This window comes from Vipera ursinii, assembly GCF_947247035.1.
Source record: "Vipera ursinii genome assembly, chromosome: 7".
In the NCBI taxonomy this organism is placed as follows: Eukaryota; Metazoa; Chordata; class Lepidosauria; order Squamata; family Viperidae; genus Vipera; species Vipera ursinii.
In genome coordinates, this window is record NC_139521.1 from 69174143 (window position 1) to 69195161 (window position 21019).

Here is a 21019-nt window from a genome sequence, read left to right on the forward strand (position 1 = left end):
TTAGAAGTTTCATTTCAGAATTGGAAAGGGGAGATCTGAGGGTCAGAAGATATAGTTTGAAGAAAAGTGGACGAAGAGATCAATGTTCTTCTTTTCCATAACCTTTTTACGACCTTGTAATCACTTAATTCAGGGTAGAGTCGGATGGAGCTGAGCATTTACTGGCCGGATGCCCTTCCTGACACCTGCATGGAGTTCACAGCAGATATTTTTTTCTTTGTGCTCCAAGAGAGAATTTACCTAGGATTGAACTCTCAACCTTCCGAGTGGGAGGCGAGCATCTTCGTCACTAGGTCACCATATGCCGCTCATTCATAACCTAATACCACTCAATGGGTGGTATTGGTTGATGTATAAAAGAGCACAGAAAAGACAGCATTTCTCCACACGTTGCATTAGCAATATGCTTGCAGGTGTAAATTTTATGTTTAGCTTAAAAAAAGTTAAGATCTAAGAGAGAACTAAGCTACGCAATCAGAGTTATGCATTTTCAAATATGAGTTGCTGTGGATTATCATTGAGTTATTGCTTTTGTGCATCGTGCATTGATTCCATTGAGGCATGTGATTGGTCATTTGTAGAAACTGGATACAGCGACTGGATGACCTTTAGGTTATTCCAGTTTTTCTTAGCACTGAGTGGTATCTATAGGAATGGCCAAAATTGTGGAAACCTTTTGGGAAAAGTGTACAGTAGAAATGCCACCTTTGGTTAAGTTTCCACCAATTTTTCTTCTAATTTCTTTATAACTGTAGCCTTGTTCACTTAATAATACTATTTTACATCGCTTTCTGGGCGACCAGTCAACTCTTTGCACCATTACTTTAATTTTATTACGTTTTACAAGCTCATTAAATGAAAGAACACAAAAAAATGCCCCAACCAACTCGATAGCGATCACATCACACACTGACAAATGTCCTCCTCTCAGCTTCAATACGTGACACCAATAACCGAATCCTACCGTGATCTGATTGGCTCATTGCCATAACAAGATGACACCTGATTGGCTCTCTAAACACTCGTGCTCATTGGCTACAATCAGATGAAGGAAAGCTACCTGATATAAACCTAGGCAAGTTGTGCTTCCTTTTTCTGGTTATTTGGCTATAACTTTCCATAGAATACAGTACAGATAATTGAAGAAACTTTGTTGCATTACATTCCTGATTAAATTATCTTTCCATTGATATATAATTTTATGGTACTACTAAAAAAAAAAGTGGTGTTATTAGCCATCAAACCTGAAAAATACACTTTTCCCAAAAAGGTTTCCGCAACTTTGGCCACTACTGTATAAAAGATTAGAAGTGATTCTTCCCATGTTCCTACTGAAATCTTGATGATCTTGATGAGCTTTGATGTCAGTTTGGCCCATTGACTTTTTAAAAATGAGAATTGGACTATAAGAATGTCCTTGTAGGTCCCCCCCCCACCCCCAATAAATAGAACAATTTTGGCTGTCTTTTCATAGCTTAGGAAGAACGGATTCCATCATTTCATTAGGCCCCGAATAACAGAAACTTGTTTCAAGTAATTGAATGCCAAAGAGACAATAAGGCTTTTCAAGTCAATTTTAGTTATTTTTGGAAGGAAAATATATATAGCGCTGTATGTGTATTCTCATTGTGTGCCAGCCAAGTGATTTTGTAAGGGTGATATTTGTACTTGAAACGCAGCTGGAATACTTTTGAAATGATTCAGTACCCTTTAAGTTCATGTAGCAGGCCGAGATAGGCAAGCTCTTAGCTCTTAGCTTCAGCTATGCAGGATAGTATGATGATAGTAAAATTGGCTTAGGTGGAGATCATGAAAGGATGGTTGAACCCCCAAATAACCCTGACACTCTCAGACTTCTCCAAAGCAATAAATTGCTGCTTTGTGAATTGCTTCTTCCTTCCTTGAAGTTTGGGATTTCACAATTCCAATATACAGGGGGGGGGAGGAATGAAAAAGGGCAGCATGAGAGCTTATCTGTTTATTTCTTGATCAGCCCCCAGATGAGCATAGATTAGCTCCCAAGATTAACGTCAGACCACAACAATCAAGAAGTAAATAATATCTCAGCTGAGGGAACACCTACTACCAGCATCAAGTTCCCTTCGTCCAGTGCGCTCCCACAGGGAGGGTCTCCTCAGGGTGCCGCCGGTTAAAGACTACTGGCGGGTAACACCCAGGGATAGGGCCTTCTCAGTGGGTGCGCCTGCCCTGTGGAACCAGCTGCCTGCGGAGCTTAGGACTGCCCCCAACCTCTGTTCATTCCGCCGGGACCTGAAGACCTGGCTCTTCAAGCTCTCTGGCCCAGGCTGAGAATTTTTTAATTTTAATTTTAACTGGGTTTTAATTTTCTCAGGGTTCTATTTAATCTTTTTTAATTTTTTTTAACGTTTGTATTGACTTTCTTTTAAATGCCCTGTAAACCGCCCTGAGTCCTTCGGGAAAGGGTGGTATATAAATCTAAATAAATAAATAAAAATAAATAAATAAAATAAACAGTAAACGGCCCAGCCAAGCTCACTCCCACCAAGACTGACAGAGCAAGACACTACAATATGAACGGGGAGCAAACCCCACTCCCTGCTAGCATGGATGACGTTACCTAGCTTGGGTAATGAAACGTCTGCAAGAAAACAAACTCAGAGAGCGCCAAGGACCCCTCCTTTCAACCCTGAGCTGCAAGTATTCCCCTTTATTGGCACATGGATTCTGCCCGAACAAGAAGAGCCAGCTTCTTGTGTTGAAGCGGACGGCCAGTCTGATATGGAGACTTGCTTTCTTTAGGTCCGTTGGGGTGACAAAGGGTCAACTGAGGAAGGAGCCCGGCTGGAGAAAGCAAAGAATGCAGTGGTGAAACTCCCCGAGGAAGGAGATGAGCCGGTTCCACCTAGAGCACCGAAATCAAAGCCTACCTCATTGCCTTCCCAGGAAAAATGGTACACTCCTATCAAGGTACTTGATAAATCCTTTATCATTGAATTTGCTGTGAGCGTCTTTCTTTCTTTCTTTCTTTCTTTCTTTCTTTCTTTCTTTCTTTCTTTCTTTCTTTCTTTCTTTCTTCCCTCCTTCCCCTTCCTTCCCTCCCTCGCCCTTCCTTCCTTCCTTCCTTCCTTCCTTCCTTCCTTCCTTTCTCTTTCTTTCTTTCTTTCTTTCTTTCTTTCTTTCTTTCTTTCTTTCTTTCTTTCTTTCTTTCTTTCTTCCCTCCCTCCCTCCCTCCTCCTTCCTTTCCTCCCTCCCTCCCTCCCTCCCTCCCTCCCTTTCTTTCTTTCTTTCTTTCTTTCTTTCTTTCTTTCTTTCTTTCTTTCTTTTCTTTCCTTTGTCTCTTTCTTTTTCTTCCTTCCTTCCTTCCTCCCTCCCTCTTCCAACTCTTTCTTTCTTTTTCTTTTTTCTTTCTTTCTTTCTTTCTTTCTTTCTTTCTTTCTTTCTTTCTTTCTTTCCTCCCACCCTCCCTCCCTCCCCCTTCCTTTCCTCCCTCCCTCCCTCCCCCTTCCTTTCCTCCCTCCCTCTTTCTTTCTTTCTTTCTTTCTTTCTTTTCTTTCTTTCTTTCTTTCTTTTCTTTCTTTCTTTCTTTCTTCTTTCTTTCTTCCCTCCCTCCCACACTCCCTCCCTCCCCCTTCCTTTCCTCCCTCCCTCCCTCTTTCTTTCTTTATTTCTTCCTTCCTTCCTTCCTTCCTTCCTTCCTTCCTTCCTTCCTTCCTTCCTTCCTTCCTTCCTTCCTTCCTTCCTTCCTTCCTTCCTTCCCTTCCTTCTTTCTTTCTTTCTTTCTTTCTTTCTTTCTTTCTTTCTTTTCTTTCTTTCTTTCTTTCTTTCTTTCTTTCCCCATCTCAGTCAATGACTTTTGGCGGCTTTCAATTCAGAAATATTTTACAATTAAAAATTTAAGAAACATTTTAAAATAATAAAATCAGGGGGGGGGGAAGTATTTAAAACATCCAGTTCAAGATACACAAGAGCAAAATATTTGGCCCGTTAGCAGTATAGATAGTCTTCAACTTACAATGATGTTTAATGACCTGTTGAAAGTTATAATGGCACTGGAAAAAAAATGACTTATGACCGTTTCATTCAAACGTACAACCGTTGCAGCATCCCTTGGTCATGTGCTCAAAATTCAGATGCTTGGCAACTGGCATGTACTTATGATGGTTGCAGTGTCCCGAGGTCATCTGATCCCCTTTTGCAACCTTCTGACAAGCAAAGTCAAAAGGGAAGTCAGATTCACTTAACAACTGTGTTACTAATTTAACACCTGCAGCGATTCACCTAACAGTGGCAAGAGAGGTCGAAAAATGGGGCAAAACAACTGACTCACTTAACCACAGAGATTTTGGGCTCAGTTGTGGTTGTAAGTTGAGGACTACCTGTATAGTCAGGAAATGGGACCCTTGGCACATTCAGTGCCCCAGGACTCCACAACATAGCCAGTTTTTTAAGGCCTTATGAAAGGCTGACAGGGTTGGGTCAAATCCCATAAAGCAGCTTTGTTGTAACTTCAAACAATTGCTAAATGACCAGTCATATATGAAGAACTACCTCTATTTCTATCCAATGTTATACAAAATTGAACAAAGGAGTAATTAAAAATAATAATATTTTTTGGGGTGGTGGTGGTGGTTTAATCTATTTCTTGCCATTTATATTCGAGAAAACTTTGCTTCATCCAATAACTCCCTGTTTTCATTGGCCAAAATTTTACTTAAATGGAGATACGATATAGCCTTTAATCAAGACCGGGGGTTGAAATCCTGAATATATTTGGCCCCATACAGCCAAATATTTTGAGTGAATGAATTTAGTGTTACTTTATTTAGCTTTATTTGATCTTAGTCTGTATGTTTTAAAAGCCCAGGTTTAGGAATTTCCAACTCATTTAACACACTGTTAGGAACTACTTACTCATGCATCGCTGGCCCAGTGTGTTCCCATTAAAGAGAATTTACACCTAATAGCGTCCCATTTAAGGAGTGATTGTTATCCTGCAGTGTCATTTGGCTGGAGATGATGCCTGACAGATATCCAAGGATGGTTAATGGGTTGGGAAATGGTTCTCACCTCTGCCAAATCATCAAAATTCTTTCTGGCTTTCTCTTTACAGGGTCGGCTTGATGCCCTTTGGGCTTTGCTAAGGCGGCAGTACGACAGAGTGTCTTTGATGCGACCGCAGCAAGGAGATGAGGTGGGTGAACAGATGCACCTGAGGGCTTTCCTTAGCAGGTTGAAGGATGGGCACCACAGCTTCTCAAGCTTCCTGGGATATGCTCAGTGCAAGGGAAGAATCTTTTATTGGTATAGGATAGGGGTCTTCAAACTTGGCCCTTTTATGACTCGTGGACTTCGAATCCCAGAATTCCTCAGCCAGCCTCAGCCAGCCTGCCTGGCTGAGGAATTCTGGGAGTCGAAGTCCACGAGTCATAAAAGGGCCAAGTTTGAAGACCCCTGGTATAGGAGAATGTATGGATCTTCTCCTCCATGCAGTGGGGCTGTGTTACAATTACCCTTCTCATCTTTTCTAGTACCTTCTTCTATTTGGTATCATATGATTTTATTACCTTGATGGTTGTATGTATACTTGTTGTTTGTATGTACATGTTTGTTTGTATGTTTGTACGTACACTGATCATGTTACCTTGTTGTTTGTATGTACACTGAGAGCTTATGCACTGGAGATAAATTCCTTGTGTCCAATCATACTTGGACAATAAAGTTATTCTATTCTATTCTATTCTATTCTATTCTATTCTATTCTATTCTATTCTATTCTATTCTATTCTATTCTATTCTATTCTATTCTATTCTATTCTATTCTATTCTATTCTATTCTATTCTATTCTATTCTATTCTATTCCATTCCACTCCACTCCACTCCACTCCACTCCACTCCACTCCACTCCACTCCACTCCACTCCACTCCACTCCACTCCACTCCACTCCACTCCACTCCACTCCACTCTACTCTACTCTACTCTACTCTACTCCACTCCACTCCACTCCACTCTACTCTATATTAGATAGAATGACTTTTCTCCACTATTTTACATAGCATATATTATTCAGTTGAGCACTTCCAGATGTTTTATTACTTGCTTACTTATCTATTGGCCTTGTACATCACTCCAATGGCAAACAGCTCTGGGTAGAAAATACAAAAATGGCATTAACTGTGTTTGGAAAGCAAGAGGTTGGGAATAGGAGATGTGAGATGTTATCTGGTGAACAGAAGGAATGGGTGTCTTCATCTGTGGTGTCAATTATGAACTAACCTTAGTTTTCCTCCCATAACAGCCAAAACTACTATTCAAGCTTCCTCTTCTGGCCCATGCTTCAAATCTCATTGGTAGTTTATCATATACTGTAGTTCAGGGGTTTCTAAACTTGGTAACTTTAAGACTTGCAGACTTCAATTCCCAGAATTCCTCATGGCTGTCTGAGGAATTCTGGGAGTTGAAGTCTGCAAGTCTTAAAGTTGCCTAGTTTGGAGACCCCTGACATAGTGCTTTGAAATCTGGGGAGTATCCTGTGGGTTCTAGCTCACATTTGCCATTTTATAATGCTGTACATGTATGTATGAATCAGGAATTATTAGCTAATGAAGGGAACTGATGATGTTACCTAGTTGGGTAATGAAATGTCTGCAAGAAAATAACCAAACTTAGAGAGAATCCAGGACCCCACAGTTCAACCCTGAACTACAAATATTCTCTTTTATTGGACTTGTGTATGGCAACTTGGGCATCCTCCTGGATTCATGGCTCAGTTTGGAAGATCATATAGGAGCCGTGACCAGGGGGGCTTTTGCCCAGGTTCACCTGGTGCACCAGTTGCGGCCCTATCTGGACCGAGATGCCCTACGCACAGTCACTCATGCGCTCGTGACCTCCCGGTTAGACTACTGCAACGCTCTCTACATGGGGCTGCCCTTGACCACTTGGAGGCTTCAGCTGGTGCAGAATGCAGCCGCGCGAGTTGTGATGGGAGTCTCCCGATACTCCCGTGTAACACCTTTTCTCCGCGAGCTGCATTGGCTTCCAGTTGCCCTCTGGGTGAGATTCAAGGTGCTGGTGATGACCTATAAAGTCCTAAATGGCATGGACCCAGATTATCTTAGGGAGCACCTGCTGCCAGCATCAACTTCCCATCGTCCTGTGCGCTCCCATAGGGAGGGCCTCCTTAGTGTGCCGCCAGTCAGGGAGTGCCAGCGGGTGATCCCCAGAGGGAGGGCGTTCTCTGTGGGCGCGCCTGCCCTATGGAATCAGCTGCCTGTGGAACTCCGGACCGCCCCCGACCTTTGTTTGTTTCGCCGGGACCTGAAAACCTGGTTCTTTGATCTATCTGGCCTGGACTGAGGGGTTTTAAGTTTTTTAATTTTGTTTTAATTTGTTGAACTATTAATTAATTTAATTCATTTTAATTCTATTTCTATTTCAACTTTTATATTGTCTTTTAAATTTTGCCCTGTAAACCTCCCTGAGTCCTTCAGGAATAGGGCGGTATATAAAACTAACTAAATAAATAAATAAATAAACCTTTTTCAACCTATTGCCCTCTAGTTACTTTGAGCTTGCAACCTTTAGAAATTCTGGTCAGTGGGAATGCGATGAGTTCCCATTCAAACACATCTGGAGGATGCCTGGTTGTAGGCAAGCTAGTGTAGACCTTAAAATGGAGATTTGTTCTTGGCTTTTAATTTTGTCTTCTTTGAGGGTCATAAGACAGACTTCCTAGCTTGTATATCACGAACCGTCAGGGGTGAAATTTGTCAATAATGTTGGCATTAGAAGATAAGAATTCTTGGCGATTTTAAACATCCTTGGTGCAGAAACTTTCAGGGAGTATGTTAAAAACTGCCTGCGATTGCAAATGAAAGGAGCCAGAAAGTTAGCTCAGCTTTCAAAAACTCTTTAAGGGAGAATTCATCAAGATTTCAGTGTTCAGTAACAGTGCTTTTTAAAATTGAACAAGTTAAAGGCAAGACTGGGATATCATTCAAAACCTCTGAACATCTTTCATTCATGCCACCGGTGTTTTCTGAGACGGGTGGTGGACTTGTACATTAACTGGGCAATTTTCTCCAGGAAGCTCCGTTGAAACCCACTACTTTCAAGTAAACCTGCTAAATATGAATCAAATGATTCAGAGAAACCCACTTCTGGGCGAGAAGTGTTTTCATCAATTGATTTCTCCTTAAATAACTGGAGATTATGTAGCGTAACATGTATGTTTTTGTAGTTCCTTCCCATATGGCATCGTCTCTGCTGATAAAGAACCACCACTCAAATATATGTGACTTGTTACATGTTCTTGGACAATTCTGGAGCCCCTAAAATAAGAAATTGGGGGAAAAAAAAGAAGTGGCCCTAATGAAAGAAAACAAACAAAAAATAATCACCCTGAACGCAAAGGAGTTTGCCTTCATCTGCAGATTAGTAAAAGTTTAGAATTGTTTCTAATTCTGATTCAGATTTAAATATTGGCAACGGACTGTCTGTTCCTGGATTCCGTGTCACAAGAATGGATAATTTTTCTGCGTACTCTGCAGGATGCTACATGGTAAGACGATGAGGCAGAAGAGAAGCCTAACAAATTCAAATAAAATTCATTTCTTAAGACCATTGAGAACTTTGCTTATCTATAAAATAAATAACAGCCAATGTTTAATACGGTTAGAAAAATAAAATAATAAAGAATATTTGGAATAGTCAAAGAAAAGGAGGGGAAAAAAGATAAGTGGGGAAGTAGTAGAAATATCTTAGCTCAGAGGGCAAAAAAACCTCCATCCTTGAGCATGGTGCCAGCCAATCTAAGATAAACAGAACAACAGGGTCAGAAGGGGACCTTGGAGGTCTTCTAGTCCAACCCTCCGACTTAGGCAAGAAACACTTTGCCATTTCAAAGTCGTGATGGGGGTCTCCCGATACTCCCATGTAACACCTCTACTCCGCGAGCTGCATTGGCTTCCAGTTGCCCTTTGGGTGAGATTCAAGGTGCTGGTGATGACCTATAAAGCCCTACATGGCTTGGGTCCGGGATATCTGAGGGAACACCTGCTGCCAGCATCAAGTTCCCTTCGTCCTGTGCGCTCCCACAGGGAGGGTCTCCTCAGGGTGCCGCCGGTTAAAGACTGCCGGCGGGTAACACCCAGGGGTAGGGCCTTCTCAGTGGGTGCGCCTGCCCTGTGGAACCAGCTGCCTGCGGAGCTTAGGACTGCCCCCAACCTCCGTTCATTCCGCCGGGACCTGAAGACCTGGCTCTTCGAGCTCTCTGGCCCAGGCTAAGAATATTTTTAATTTTAATTTTAACTGGGTTTTAATTTTCTCGGGGTTCTAGTTAATCTCTTTTAATTTGTTTTAACGTTTGTATTGACTGTTTTTTAAATGCCCTGTAAACCGCCCTGAGTCCTTCGGGAAAGGGCGGTATATAAATCTAAATAAAATAAATAAAATAAATAAATTTCAGACAAATGGTTGTCCAATCTCTTCTTTAAAATCTCCAGTGTTGGAGCATTCACAGCTTCTGGAGGCAGGTTGTTCCACTGGTTAATTGTTCCCACTGTCGGGAAGTTTCTCCTTAGTTCTAGGTTGCTTCTCTCCTTGACTAGTTTCCATCCGTTGCTTCTTGTCCTGCTCTCAGGTGCTTTGGAGAACAGCCTGGCTCCCTCTTCTTTGGGGCAGCCCCTGAGATATTGGAACACTGCTATCATGTCCCCCCTCGTCCTTCTCTTCATTAAACTGGACATACCCAATTCCTGCCACCGTTCTTCATATGTTTTAGCCTCCGGTCCCCTAATCCTCACTTTCCTCCATTCCTTCCTCATTTCACTGGTAAAAGTTTGATGGAGGGGAAAAATAGAAATGAAGACGAAAGCAACCTTTTCAGGATAGTTGCCGGAAATTGGCTGTTGGCTAGCTCAGGAAGCAAAACGTTATCATCGAGTAGCGATTTGCTATGTTGTAAAAACATAATTACTCTCTGGGGAACATCCACGTTTTTATACCCTGAAGGGAAATTTATTTGGGTATTCATAAGTTCCTTCAGTACAGACACGTCTTCAGACCCTCCTCATGCGATTATAAGTCATTCCTTTCCCGGGACGCTGAAACGCAACCCAACCGAAATGTGTCCTTGCCATCCGTCTCTCCACTTTGTCCCATTAGAATTCCAAAGGCTCAATTAGCCCCTTGAAGTTGAAGCGTGAAGAATCAGAGGAGGGGGAAAAAAAACAACCCTTCTCCTTCCTCCTTCCGTTTAACACCCCCCCCATTCTTTCCTTACAAATGCCATCTATTAATGGGGAGGCCGGCTTGGTTTGAGAGTTGCCTTCCATTGATCAGAAAAGGCTTTGATTGCAGATGGAACCCCCCTCGGAGTCATCAATTTTTCAGCCGGCACTTGGTGAGGTGAGCGCGGCTTGTACAGGTGTGAGTTAGCAGGTTGTCCCCGACATCTGTTCCAGGCAGAGGCTTAGGCCCACATTCCCCCTGCAGGGAGACTTCTGGGTTGTCAGCAGACGTAGATAAGGAGGAAGAATGGGATTGTTTGGTCTCACATTTGCTGCCTGAGGCGGGGCTGAAACACGAAAGGTAGAGTGGAGATGGACACAGCTGCGCTCCCAGAATTGCCCGAGGCACAAATAGAACAAACCTAATGTAGTTTGACTCCGTTATGGTGGGCAGAGAAGCAAAGAAAGCTACTACAGAGAAATGCAATGGGGTAACATCTGCCACCAAATTTCCAGGGAATAACGGAGGATGGAGAGTGGGGATTCCAGTCTCCATCCTCCTCCTCCTCCTCCTCCTCCTCCTCCTCCTCCTCCTCCTCCTCCTCCTCCTCCTCCTCCTCCTCCTCCATCAACTCATCCTCCTCCTTCTCCTCCTCCTCCTCCTCCTCCTCCTTAGCTCACATTAAGCCACAAACTCTTTTGAAGACCTTCCATCAAACATCTGGAGGTCACCCACAGGAGCTCTTGTCTTTTCACAGCCTGCTTCGGGCTGGGTGTTGATTTGATTGGAGTTAGTTTTTTTGGAACCACCAAGAAGATAATTTATAAGTGATACACCCGCCGTGGAGGCCCCGGCTATTTTCTTTCAAGTCAGGAGAGAAGAAGAAAGAGAGGAAAAGAAAGGGTACTTTTTGGAGTTGTTTTATTAAAAAAACAAAAAAACAAAAAAAAACCAAGACAGGAGTCAATTCTCCTAGAACCCTCCTTGAATTTAGTTGAGGCTCCGTTTGCTTTCCGACCACTGCAGTCGCTTGCGGGGTTGTTTTTTTTTTTAGGCATTGTTGCAACGACATCTTGTCACGCTGCTACCAAAAATGGCGTCGGCTGTTCTTTTCTGCCTCTTCCTCGGTGCGTCTTTCAAGTGGGTTGGGGGCAACCGTAGACAGAAACTTGGCATGAAGTTCAGTGTGAGCATGAGGTTTCTTTTGCTGCTAATCTGAGCTGGCTCATGAATGTTGATTTATGAAATCAGGATTGACACACAGGCACCTAAATTACTCACTTTTCTTCTGGGGGGGGGAGGAGGGAGGGGGCAACTCTCTTTGTTAGTTCTTCTTTATGAGATTTGCCAGGGTTGAAAACTTATCGCCACGTTCATTTATTTATGACTTTATACACGCGTGCATATAAGCACGCATTGGGGGAGGCTGAAATACGAAAGGTCGATTCCACCTACAGAATACATTCACCGAGTCTTAACAGCGTACAAGGATACGCTCTTAAAGAATTAAATCGTATTCTACAATCTATTTTCTACCCTACCCTATTTTCTGGTATCTAACAAAAGATACCAAGGCTGATACCTCCAGGTTTTTAAAATAAACGTCAGCCTTAATCTTACCTCTCTCATTTTTTTTAAATAAATGAATTAAACTGTCGTGTAGCATCCTTACAAATTTGAGGGGCTGCCCCAAAGAAGAGGGAGTCAAGCTATCCTCCAAAGCACTCAAAGGCAGGAGAAGAAGCAACAGATGGAAACTAACCGAGGAGAGAAGCAACCCAGAACTAAGAAGAAACTTCCTGACAGTGAGAACAATTAATCGGTGGAACAACCTGCCTCCAGAAGTTGTGGGTGCTCCAACACTGGAGGTTTTTAAGAAGAGACTGGACAGCCATTTGTCTGAAATGGTGTAGGGTTTCCTGCCTGAGCAGGGGGTTGGACTAGATGATCTCCAAGGTCCCTTCCAAACCTGTTATTCTGAATGGCCCAGTCACTTTTTCAGTATGCTTTCGGTATATGTTTCCATCCATTCACTCCTGTCACTTAATAAAGTAATTTTTCCCCCTGAATGAACTTGCATTCATTCAAAACATTGCACCGTTTCCCCCAGAACCTATCCCTGCTTCTTTCGGTATCCCAGGAGTGGACATCCCACTATAATCCACCTTTGGATTCATGATTTTATACGCACCACAATAATGTAGATGATTTTAATTCATACTTTCTGGCGCAGATTTCCATGCGTTCTCTACACTCCTTCCATTCCATGCAGATATTTGTCAAACCCACAAATCTCTTTCCCCTTCATTTCAGATGGATTAATTCTTCCCCTTTGTTTCTTTGTTTCACAACCATATAGCGCTTCCGTTTTTCTTCCTTTTACCTCTTCATTTCATTATTAATTTGCTAATAAATAGGTTCATGTTGTTTATCGCACATTCTTTTTACGTTCCAGTCATTCAAATCTTCCTTACAACGTGGTTATCAAGCTAAGGGTCCATTTCTATCCAGATCTGCTGGCCTTTGTGAATTTACTGAACCAAGGTGTTCACATAGCACATTTTAATAAGATTGAGTAGACTAGACTTCCGGTCTTAGTGCTACTTAAATCACATGTCGAATTCTCTACTAAAACTGATCAGCCTTGATGCACTGTGGCTTAAATGTCACAAGTCCTTCGGGAATAGGGCGGTATATAAAACTAATTAATTAAATAAATAAATAAATAAGTTCCATTTCTTTTACACACCAAGCCTGTTCTATCTAAGCTAGAATCTATTGCACTGTTTCTCAACCTTGAGAACTTCCCCACCAAGCCTGGCTGGGAAATTTCCGCACATCTTCAGGCCGCCACGTTTGAGAAACACTGATCTACAATCTAAGAAATAAGGAATATGCAGGTGGTCCTCAATATACAACATTTGCTTAGCGACCATTCAGAGTTGCAACGGCACCGGAAAAAGTGACTTATGACAGTTTTTCCACACTTGACTGTTGCAGCATCCCTGATCAAAATTTGTATGCTTGGCTACGGGTTCATATCTATGAGGGTCGCTGTGTCCCAGAGTCATGTGATCACCTTTTGCGATTTTCTGGCAAGCAAAGTCAATAGAGAAACCAGTTTCACTTAACAACCGTGTTGCTTACTTCATTGTGGTAATTCACTTAACAGCTATGGCAAGAAAGGTCATAAAATGGGGTAAAACTGTGATGGCCACATCAGAGCCCAGTTTGGAGGAGGAGGAGGAACCGGGACCATCCGACAAGGATGGCACATCTTCCTTGGTGTGTTTGGGGAGGCCATGGGCTGAGGACGATGCTGTCCCAGGCCCCTTGGGCATTGGCGGAGGTGGTCAACCCAACAGAGAGCTGCCTGCCTGCACAGACACAGGGGAGGAACGGCTGCTGACAGGAAGTGGTGCTGATTGGCTGTAGATCCCCTCTGATGAGGAACAGGTGCCTCCCCCACTCGATCCAAGGACACGGAGAGTGGAGCTTAGGCAAGCCCAGAGAAGGGCTGCAAGGCGACTCGGGAGAAGGTTGCCCCACCCCTCCTCACAAGGAACACTGGAGGGGATTGACTTAAAGAGAAGCTGTGGGGAGTTAGTCTTTCCAGGAACAATTGTTTGCTTCGGCTTACACTCCCCCCGAGTGAAGGAGGAGAGTACAAAAGTTGGGTTGAAACTCAACATTAAGAAAACCAAGATCATGGCATCCGGCCCTCTCAATTCCTGGCAAATAGATGGGGAAGAAATGGAGGTAGTGACTGATTTTATTTTCCTGGGCTCCAAGATCACCGCACACGGGGACTGCAGCCAAGAAATTAAAAGACGCTTACTCCTGGGGAGGAAAGCCATGGCAAATCTAGACAGCACACTAAAAAGCAGAGACATCACCCTGCCAACAAAAGTGCGTATAGTCAAGGCTATGGTCTTCCCAGTTGCAATGTATGGCTGTGAAAGTTGGACCATAAGAAAGGCTGAGCGCCAAAGAATTGAGGCCTTTGAACTCTGGTGCTGGAGAAGACTCCTGCGAGTCCCTTGGACTGCAAGGCGATCAAACCGGTCAGTCCTAGAGGAGATCAACCCTGACTGCTCTTTAGAAGGCCAAATCCTGAAGTTGAAGCTCAAACACTTTGGCCACCTGATGAGAAGGAAGGACTCACTGGAGAAGAGCCTAATGCTGGGAAAGATTGAAGGCAAGAGAAGAAGGGGACGGCAGAGAATGAGGTGGCTGGATGGAGTCACTGAAGCAGTAGGCGTGAGCCTAAATAGACTCCAGAAGATGGTAGAGGACAGGAAGGCCTGGAGGAACGTTGTCCATGGGGTCGCGATGGGTTGGACAGGACTTCGCGACTAACAACAACAACACACTCCCCCCAGCTTTGACTAATGCCTATTGCTGTTTGTTTTGCCTTGCTTGGAAGACTGCTCTTCACCTTTTGTCTTGGACCTTGCCCTTGTTTTGTGGTCTGCTTTTGGCCTTTGCTCCGCTGTGCCCTTGGAACTGCTTCTTGCCTTGGACCTTTCCTTTGTCCTGAAGACACCCATTGTCTTGTGCCTGGACTCTGCCTTGTGGACTGGACTTGGAACCCTGGACCTTGTTTGCTCCTACTCTGTGGACTTCATGTGTACAATAGGGGCTGTTGTTTGAGGGGCTGAGGATGGCTGCTTTCAAGGTAGATGGAGCCTTACCAGTCATCAGAAGTCTGTTTGCTAGACCTTTTGTTGAGATAAGTAAAGAATTCTCTAGGGCTTGCCTTGCCTTGACCACCTGGGTCATAACAAAAACTCATTTAGCCACTTTTTTCACTTAGCGACAAAAAGTTTGGGCTCAGTTGTGATTGTAAGTCGAGGACTACCTGTATTCTTACCAGCATCCTTCCAGAGTGACATCTTCTCCAATATTTAATAATAATAATAAAGTTGGAAGGGACCTTGGAGGTCATCTAGTCCAAGAAATAATTTTATAATTTTATGTATGGTTGACTTGTGAGGCCGGTGTATTGTGCAATTAGCTCACATGGTGTAACAAGATGGTGGGTTTGTTGACACTGTGAGTTGTGGTGGTGGTGGTGAGCCCAAAGGGAGGCTCAGCCAATCTCAGTGTATACGTGGTTGTACTTTGACAATAAAGTTTCATTCATTCCTTCAACCCCCTGCTCAGCCAGGAAACCCTATACCATTTCAGACAAATGGCTGTCCAGTCTCTTCTTAAAAACTTCCAGTGTTGGAGCACCCACAGCTTCTGGAGGCGGGTTGTTCCACTGATTAATTGTTCTAATTGTCAGGAAATTCCTCCTTAGTTCTAGGTTGCTTCTCTCTTTGATTAGTTTGCATCTATTTTGCTTCTTGTCCTGCCTTCAGGGGCTTTGGAGAATAGCTTGACTCCCTCTCCTTTGGGGCAGCCCCTGAGATATTGGAAGAGTGCTATCATGTCCCCCCCTCGCCCTTCTCTTCATTAAACTAGACATACCCAATTCCATCCCTTGTATGTTTTAGCCTCCAGTCCTCTGATCATCTTTGTTGCTCTTCTTTGTACTCTTTCTAGAGTCTCAACATCTTTTTTACATCCCCCCCCCTCTCTCTCTCTCTCTCTCTCTCTGTCTCTCTCTCTCTCTCTCTCTCTCTCTCTCTCTCTCTCTCTCTCACTCACTCACTTTTACATTTCAGCAGAGCGTCCTACTAAAAGGCAGATTGGAACAAAACACTCGTATTTAATTGAAATGGTGCTCTTGAGACAGGAGATGACTTCTCTGTAGAACGGTGCTCGGTCGTAAAATGCAGACTCCCTGATTCCAAAGCTGCGATTATGACCTCGAGTATTGGGAACTGATGTGGTTTATGCTAATGCCAAGTATCTCATTAGTCCAGTTTACAGAAGGTCTTGCTAGCCTTCCAGAAACTGCATGTAGGAACGTGACAGTTTAATTCGACTGCTCCCCTCCAGAGGAGACCTGACAGCTTTAACTGTCTTGTGCACCCAGATTTATGAACTAGTCTTACGCTCTTAACCAGATTAGTTCCTTTTCCATTAACTCCAGAAAATAGGGCAGCTGTCCGAGGGGCTGGTTGTAAATTTGATATTATCTGCTGTGTTAATCTCTAAGCTTTTCAGATGAAGAAGGGAGCAGATAACAGGATTAAAGTTTTCACATTCTGGGGTTTTAACAGTCTGAGATGGGGATACTGAGAAGGTGCAGGAGGGGAAGGAAGGCAGGCATGCAGAAAATGGAGAGTGATTTCTGTCATTAATCTTAATTGATTGCCAAGACGTTTTAATCTGGGTTATTAATTAGGAAAGTCCTTAATGCACTGTCTGTATAGAAGCATCAGATGCTCTTTTATGAATTATGATGTGTTTGTGTAGATACAGGATTTATTGACAATGTATTAAAAGCCCAGTCTGAATGAGGATTTTTGATGATTAAAGACCTACACACATAACACTTGGACATGGTAATAATTAATGTTGAAAAAAGAAGGGCAGATTCTGATGTTTGCATGTTAACGCATAGCGTTCCAGGTGAATTTCACAAATGTTCTGAAAATCAGTATGTTTCCATGTATGTTTTAGAAATAACTCTTTAGGGATTATTCCACTTCCATTCTGATCTGTCTTTCAGTTATCAGAAATCTACAATTTTGAATATAGGTAGTCCTCAATGTACGACCACAATTGAGCCCAAAATTTATGTTGCCAAGTGAGCCATTTGTTAAGTGAGTTTTGCCTCGTTTTACGACCTTTCTCTCCAAAGTTGTTAAGTCAATCACTGCAGTTGTTAAGTTAGGAACACGGGTGTGAGGTGACTCTGGTTTGCCCATTGACTTTACTTGTCAGAAGGTCACAAAAGGGGATCATATGATCCGAGGACACTGCAAGCATCATAAATATGAACCAGTTGCTAAGCATTTGAGTTTTGATCATGTGACCATGGGGATGCCACAATGGTCGTGTGAAAAATGGCCATAAATCACTTTTTTCAGTGATGTTTTAACTTTGAACTGTCTCTAAATGAACTGTTGTAAGTCAAGGACTATCTGTAGTGTATGACCTCTAATTAATTGTATTGACATATTGGGATATAGAAAAGAATATTGGGAAATATGAGGTGGATACGCATATAGATCAGTATTTATAGATAAATGCTCATACATGTGATCATCTGTACTAATGTACTGCTCATAGAATGGTTTATATAATCAATAATTATAACTGTAAATAGAAATCTGGCATTTTAAGATAAAAAGTTGTGCCTTTCTCCATTATTATTTCCGTTCTGCACGTAAGCACGCTGTTTTATAGAAAATATGGAACTTTTTATGTATGCATGTATGGAGGTGAACACATACATTTCCTATCTGCAGCCCTATGCAAAATATAATAATTTACATAAATATCCATATTTATTTCAATCTGTCAGTAGCTCCTAGGAACAGAGCTTGGCTAACTATCAGTATAGAGAAGGCTGCAGATTGCGTAACATCTTGAATTTGAGATGAGGCACATCAGTTTTGGTAGTTTAGAATATGCTGTTGTGTAGTGCTGGTGTACAGATTTTTATCCAGAACTAGACCTCTTTAAGAAGAGCGGAGCATCATTTTCTTTAACTGTAAATCAAATACATTCTCTGTCAATGACTTGAGGGTGACTATATGGGTAAATCCATTATTTTATTGATAACAGACTTGTAAAGAATAGACAGTATGTACAAGGGAGTGCCTTGTTTGACTGTTATGAAAAGCAGTCATCTTTATTTATTGGGAAATTATTATTTGGATATCCTAATTGAGCGGAATGATAGAGGGATTCAAGAAAACTTCCATATTTTCTATAAAACAGCGTGCTTACATGCAGAACGGAAATAATAATGGAGAAAGGTACAACTTTTTATCTTAAAATGGCAGATTTCTATTTACAGTTATAATTATTGATTATATAAACCATTCTATGAGCAGTACATTAGTACAGATGACCACATGTATGAGCATTTATCTATAAATACGGATCTATATGCGTATCCACCTCATAGTGCTCAAATAGTGCTCAACATACAACCAGAATTGAGTTCCAAATTTCTGTCACTAAATGAGACAATTGTTAATTTTGCCCCATTTTACGACTTTTCTTGCCAATCTTGTTAAGTGAATCACTCTGGTTGTTAAGTTAATAAGATGGCTGTTAAGTGAATCTGGCTTCCCCATTGATTTTGCTGGTCAGAAGGTTGTGGAAAGTGATCACGTGACCCCGGGGCACTGCAACTGTGATATATATATATGAACCAATTGCCAAGGATCCAAATTTTGACCACATAACCATAGGGATGCATCAACAGTCTTAAGTATGAAAAATGGTCATAAATTACTTCTTTTCAGTACCATTGTAGCTTCAAGTGGTCACTAAACAAACGGTTGTAAGTTGAGACTACCTGTATGTATGAATGTTCCGATTGCTTAGAAAGCTTAAAAACAGGCAGTGGCCAAGGCTTTGGAACAGATAAATGCAGGGCTTTTTTTTCTGATAGAACTCCCAGAACGGAGTTCCGGCACCTTTTTTGGAGGGAACCTTGTAGGGTAGGCAAGGCGGGTTGTATGACGTGTGTGAGTTCTGGCACCTTTTTCTTTTACAAAAAAAGCACTGGATAAATGTATTTGTTGTTGACCGGGGAATAAGCACCGTTGTCACAGCATTGCCACCTGGAAGATAATAGGGATCAAATCTAAGTTTGTTAAAATGTATGAATACTACGGTATTGTAAGTAAGTACAATTTTGGGGTATGAGGTTGAAAAAATACAGGCATAGAAAAGGAGTTACAACGAAGTAGCCATTGATGAGGTTCAACATATTTCAATTAGTCATATTGTGGGTGATATTCATGACCAGCCTAATTACTCCTCAGAACAGATTTATTTGGCTCATGGACTAAAACATGCACATTGAATGATTGTCTGTGGAGATTCTCAGTCATCCAGGCCATGGTTGCCCCAAAGGTGCTTTTTCAAAAGGCAATTGGATTTTTTTTCTTTTTTCTTGAAGACATTTTGCTTCTCATCCAAGAAGCTTTTTCAGTTCTGACTGAATGGTGGAGAACGGAAGGATGTATATTCCTTTCAGTCAACTGGTCATTAGCACTCTTTCTGAGAGACATTGAGGCCACTTGGAGGTTTACTGTGCCTTCAGGGTCACAGATACACTGACTAGTGCAAATGGATGTGGAGCCCTCTTGGAACTGCTGAAAAGACTGTGTTGTAAGCAGGACAGCACAATTCTGTGTTGTAAGCAGGACAACACAATCCTGTGTTGTAAGCAGGACAACACAATCCTTTCAGCACTTCCAAGAAGGTTCTAGACCCATTTGCCCTATTCAGGTGACCAATTCTTGGCTGTCCAAGAATTACGGTAATTGAAGATGTCTGAAAGCATCAACTGGGAGAAAGCTAGCATGGAGAATGACTTCTGGCTATCTAGATCTTTTGGCTCAAGATGTCTATGGAGATTCTCAGTCATCCAGGTCATGGTTATCTCAAAGGTACTTTTTCAAAAGGCAACTGGACAATATTTTTGCCTTGAGGAAGACATTTCGTTTCTCATCCAAGAAGCTTCTTCAGTTCCGACTTTGCTTCTTGGATGAGAAACGAAACGTCTTCCTCAAGGAAAAAAACATAGTCCAGTTGCCTTTGGAAAAAGCAGATTTAAAAAAGTTTGGCTCAAGAAATGCCAAGAGAAATTCATTTGCACATGAGCCAAAAGGAGGTAGTTGGTTTCAAATAGGTACTTAATCCAATTTTACTTCTTCTCATTCTTTTATGGAGCTCCCATAACTCTTCAGGATTTTATTAATTTCACAATTAATTTTTTCATGCTCCTGGCCCATATTAATGAAGTACAGTTTCATTAAGTTACTAAAAGTTGGGAGGGGGAGGGAGAAATAGTAAGGAATTGAGTTATTAACATTTTGAAATGACTGCGTGTGCTCGCTAAGATTTTTCTCTAATCACAAAATCCGTCGCCTTCATTGTTACCGCCGCCCTTTTTTTTTTGCACCTAGAAGAGATGAGCACCTGTTTCTGAAAATTTGCTTTTATGTTTGTGTGAATACAAAGATAGATAGATAGATAGATAGATAGATAGATAGATAGATAGATAGACAGATAGATATAGAGATATAGAGATATAGAGATATAGATATAGATATAGATATAGATATAGACACACACACACACACACACACACACACACACACACACACACAAACACACACTCACAGAGACATGAGTTGTGGGCTTTACATTAGAACAGGGGTCCCCAGGCCACGGCCACTATCGGTCCTTGAGCCTTTTGGAATCAGGCCGCAGAAATGGCGGGTGAGCACGTGCCCCCGTCCTTGCTCATGTGAGCAGCGGCAGGCTGCGCGTGCATGCTTGACTGCCCTGTGCGTGGAACCATTCTCTCTCTGCCTCCCGTCCGCCCCCCGCCCCGCCAGTCTGCAGAGCGGAAAAAGTTGGGGAACTCTGCTTTAGAAACTGCTTTATACAAAGAGAGGCTTTTTGCCCATTTGGCAGCCTGTTGCTCACTCTGATTGATAGAAACTCTCCAGGCTTTGATGCAAAGGTCTTTCATGTCATCTGCTACTTGACCTTTTTGAATTGGAAGTGATGGCAATTAAACCTGGACCTTGCTGTCGTCAAAGCATGTGCTCCACCACTGAGTGATGGTGTGTTTTTTGGGAAATAAGGTTGGAACTGTGCCCTTGGATCCTCTTTGAGCCCAAATTCATTCTCCAGTTCTTGTTCTTTGGACGTTA

General features: G+C 42.3%; 1 protein-coding gene across 1 annotated transcript in view; it reads left to right on the forward strand.

Moving 5' to 3' along the window:
* ANTXR2 (ANTXR cell adhesion molecule 2) overlaps positions 1-21019 on the forward strand; it is a 148713-nt gene that overhangs the window by 81876 nt on the left and 45818 nt on the right. Inside the window, exons 15-16 of the mRNA XM_083367172.1 lie at positions 2782-2949; positions 5093-5173. Of these exons, the coding sequence (XP_083223298.1) occupies positions 2782-2949; positions 5093-5173 (249 nt within the window). The remainder of the gene's footprint in view (positions 1-2781; positions 2950-5092; positions 5174-21019) is intronic.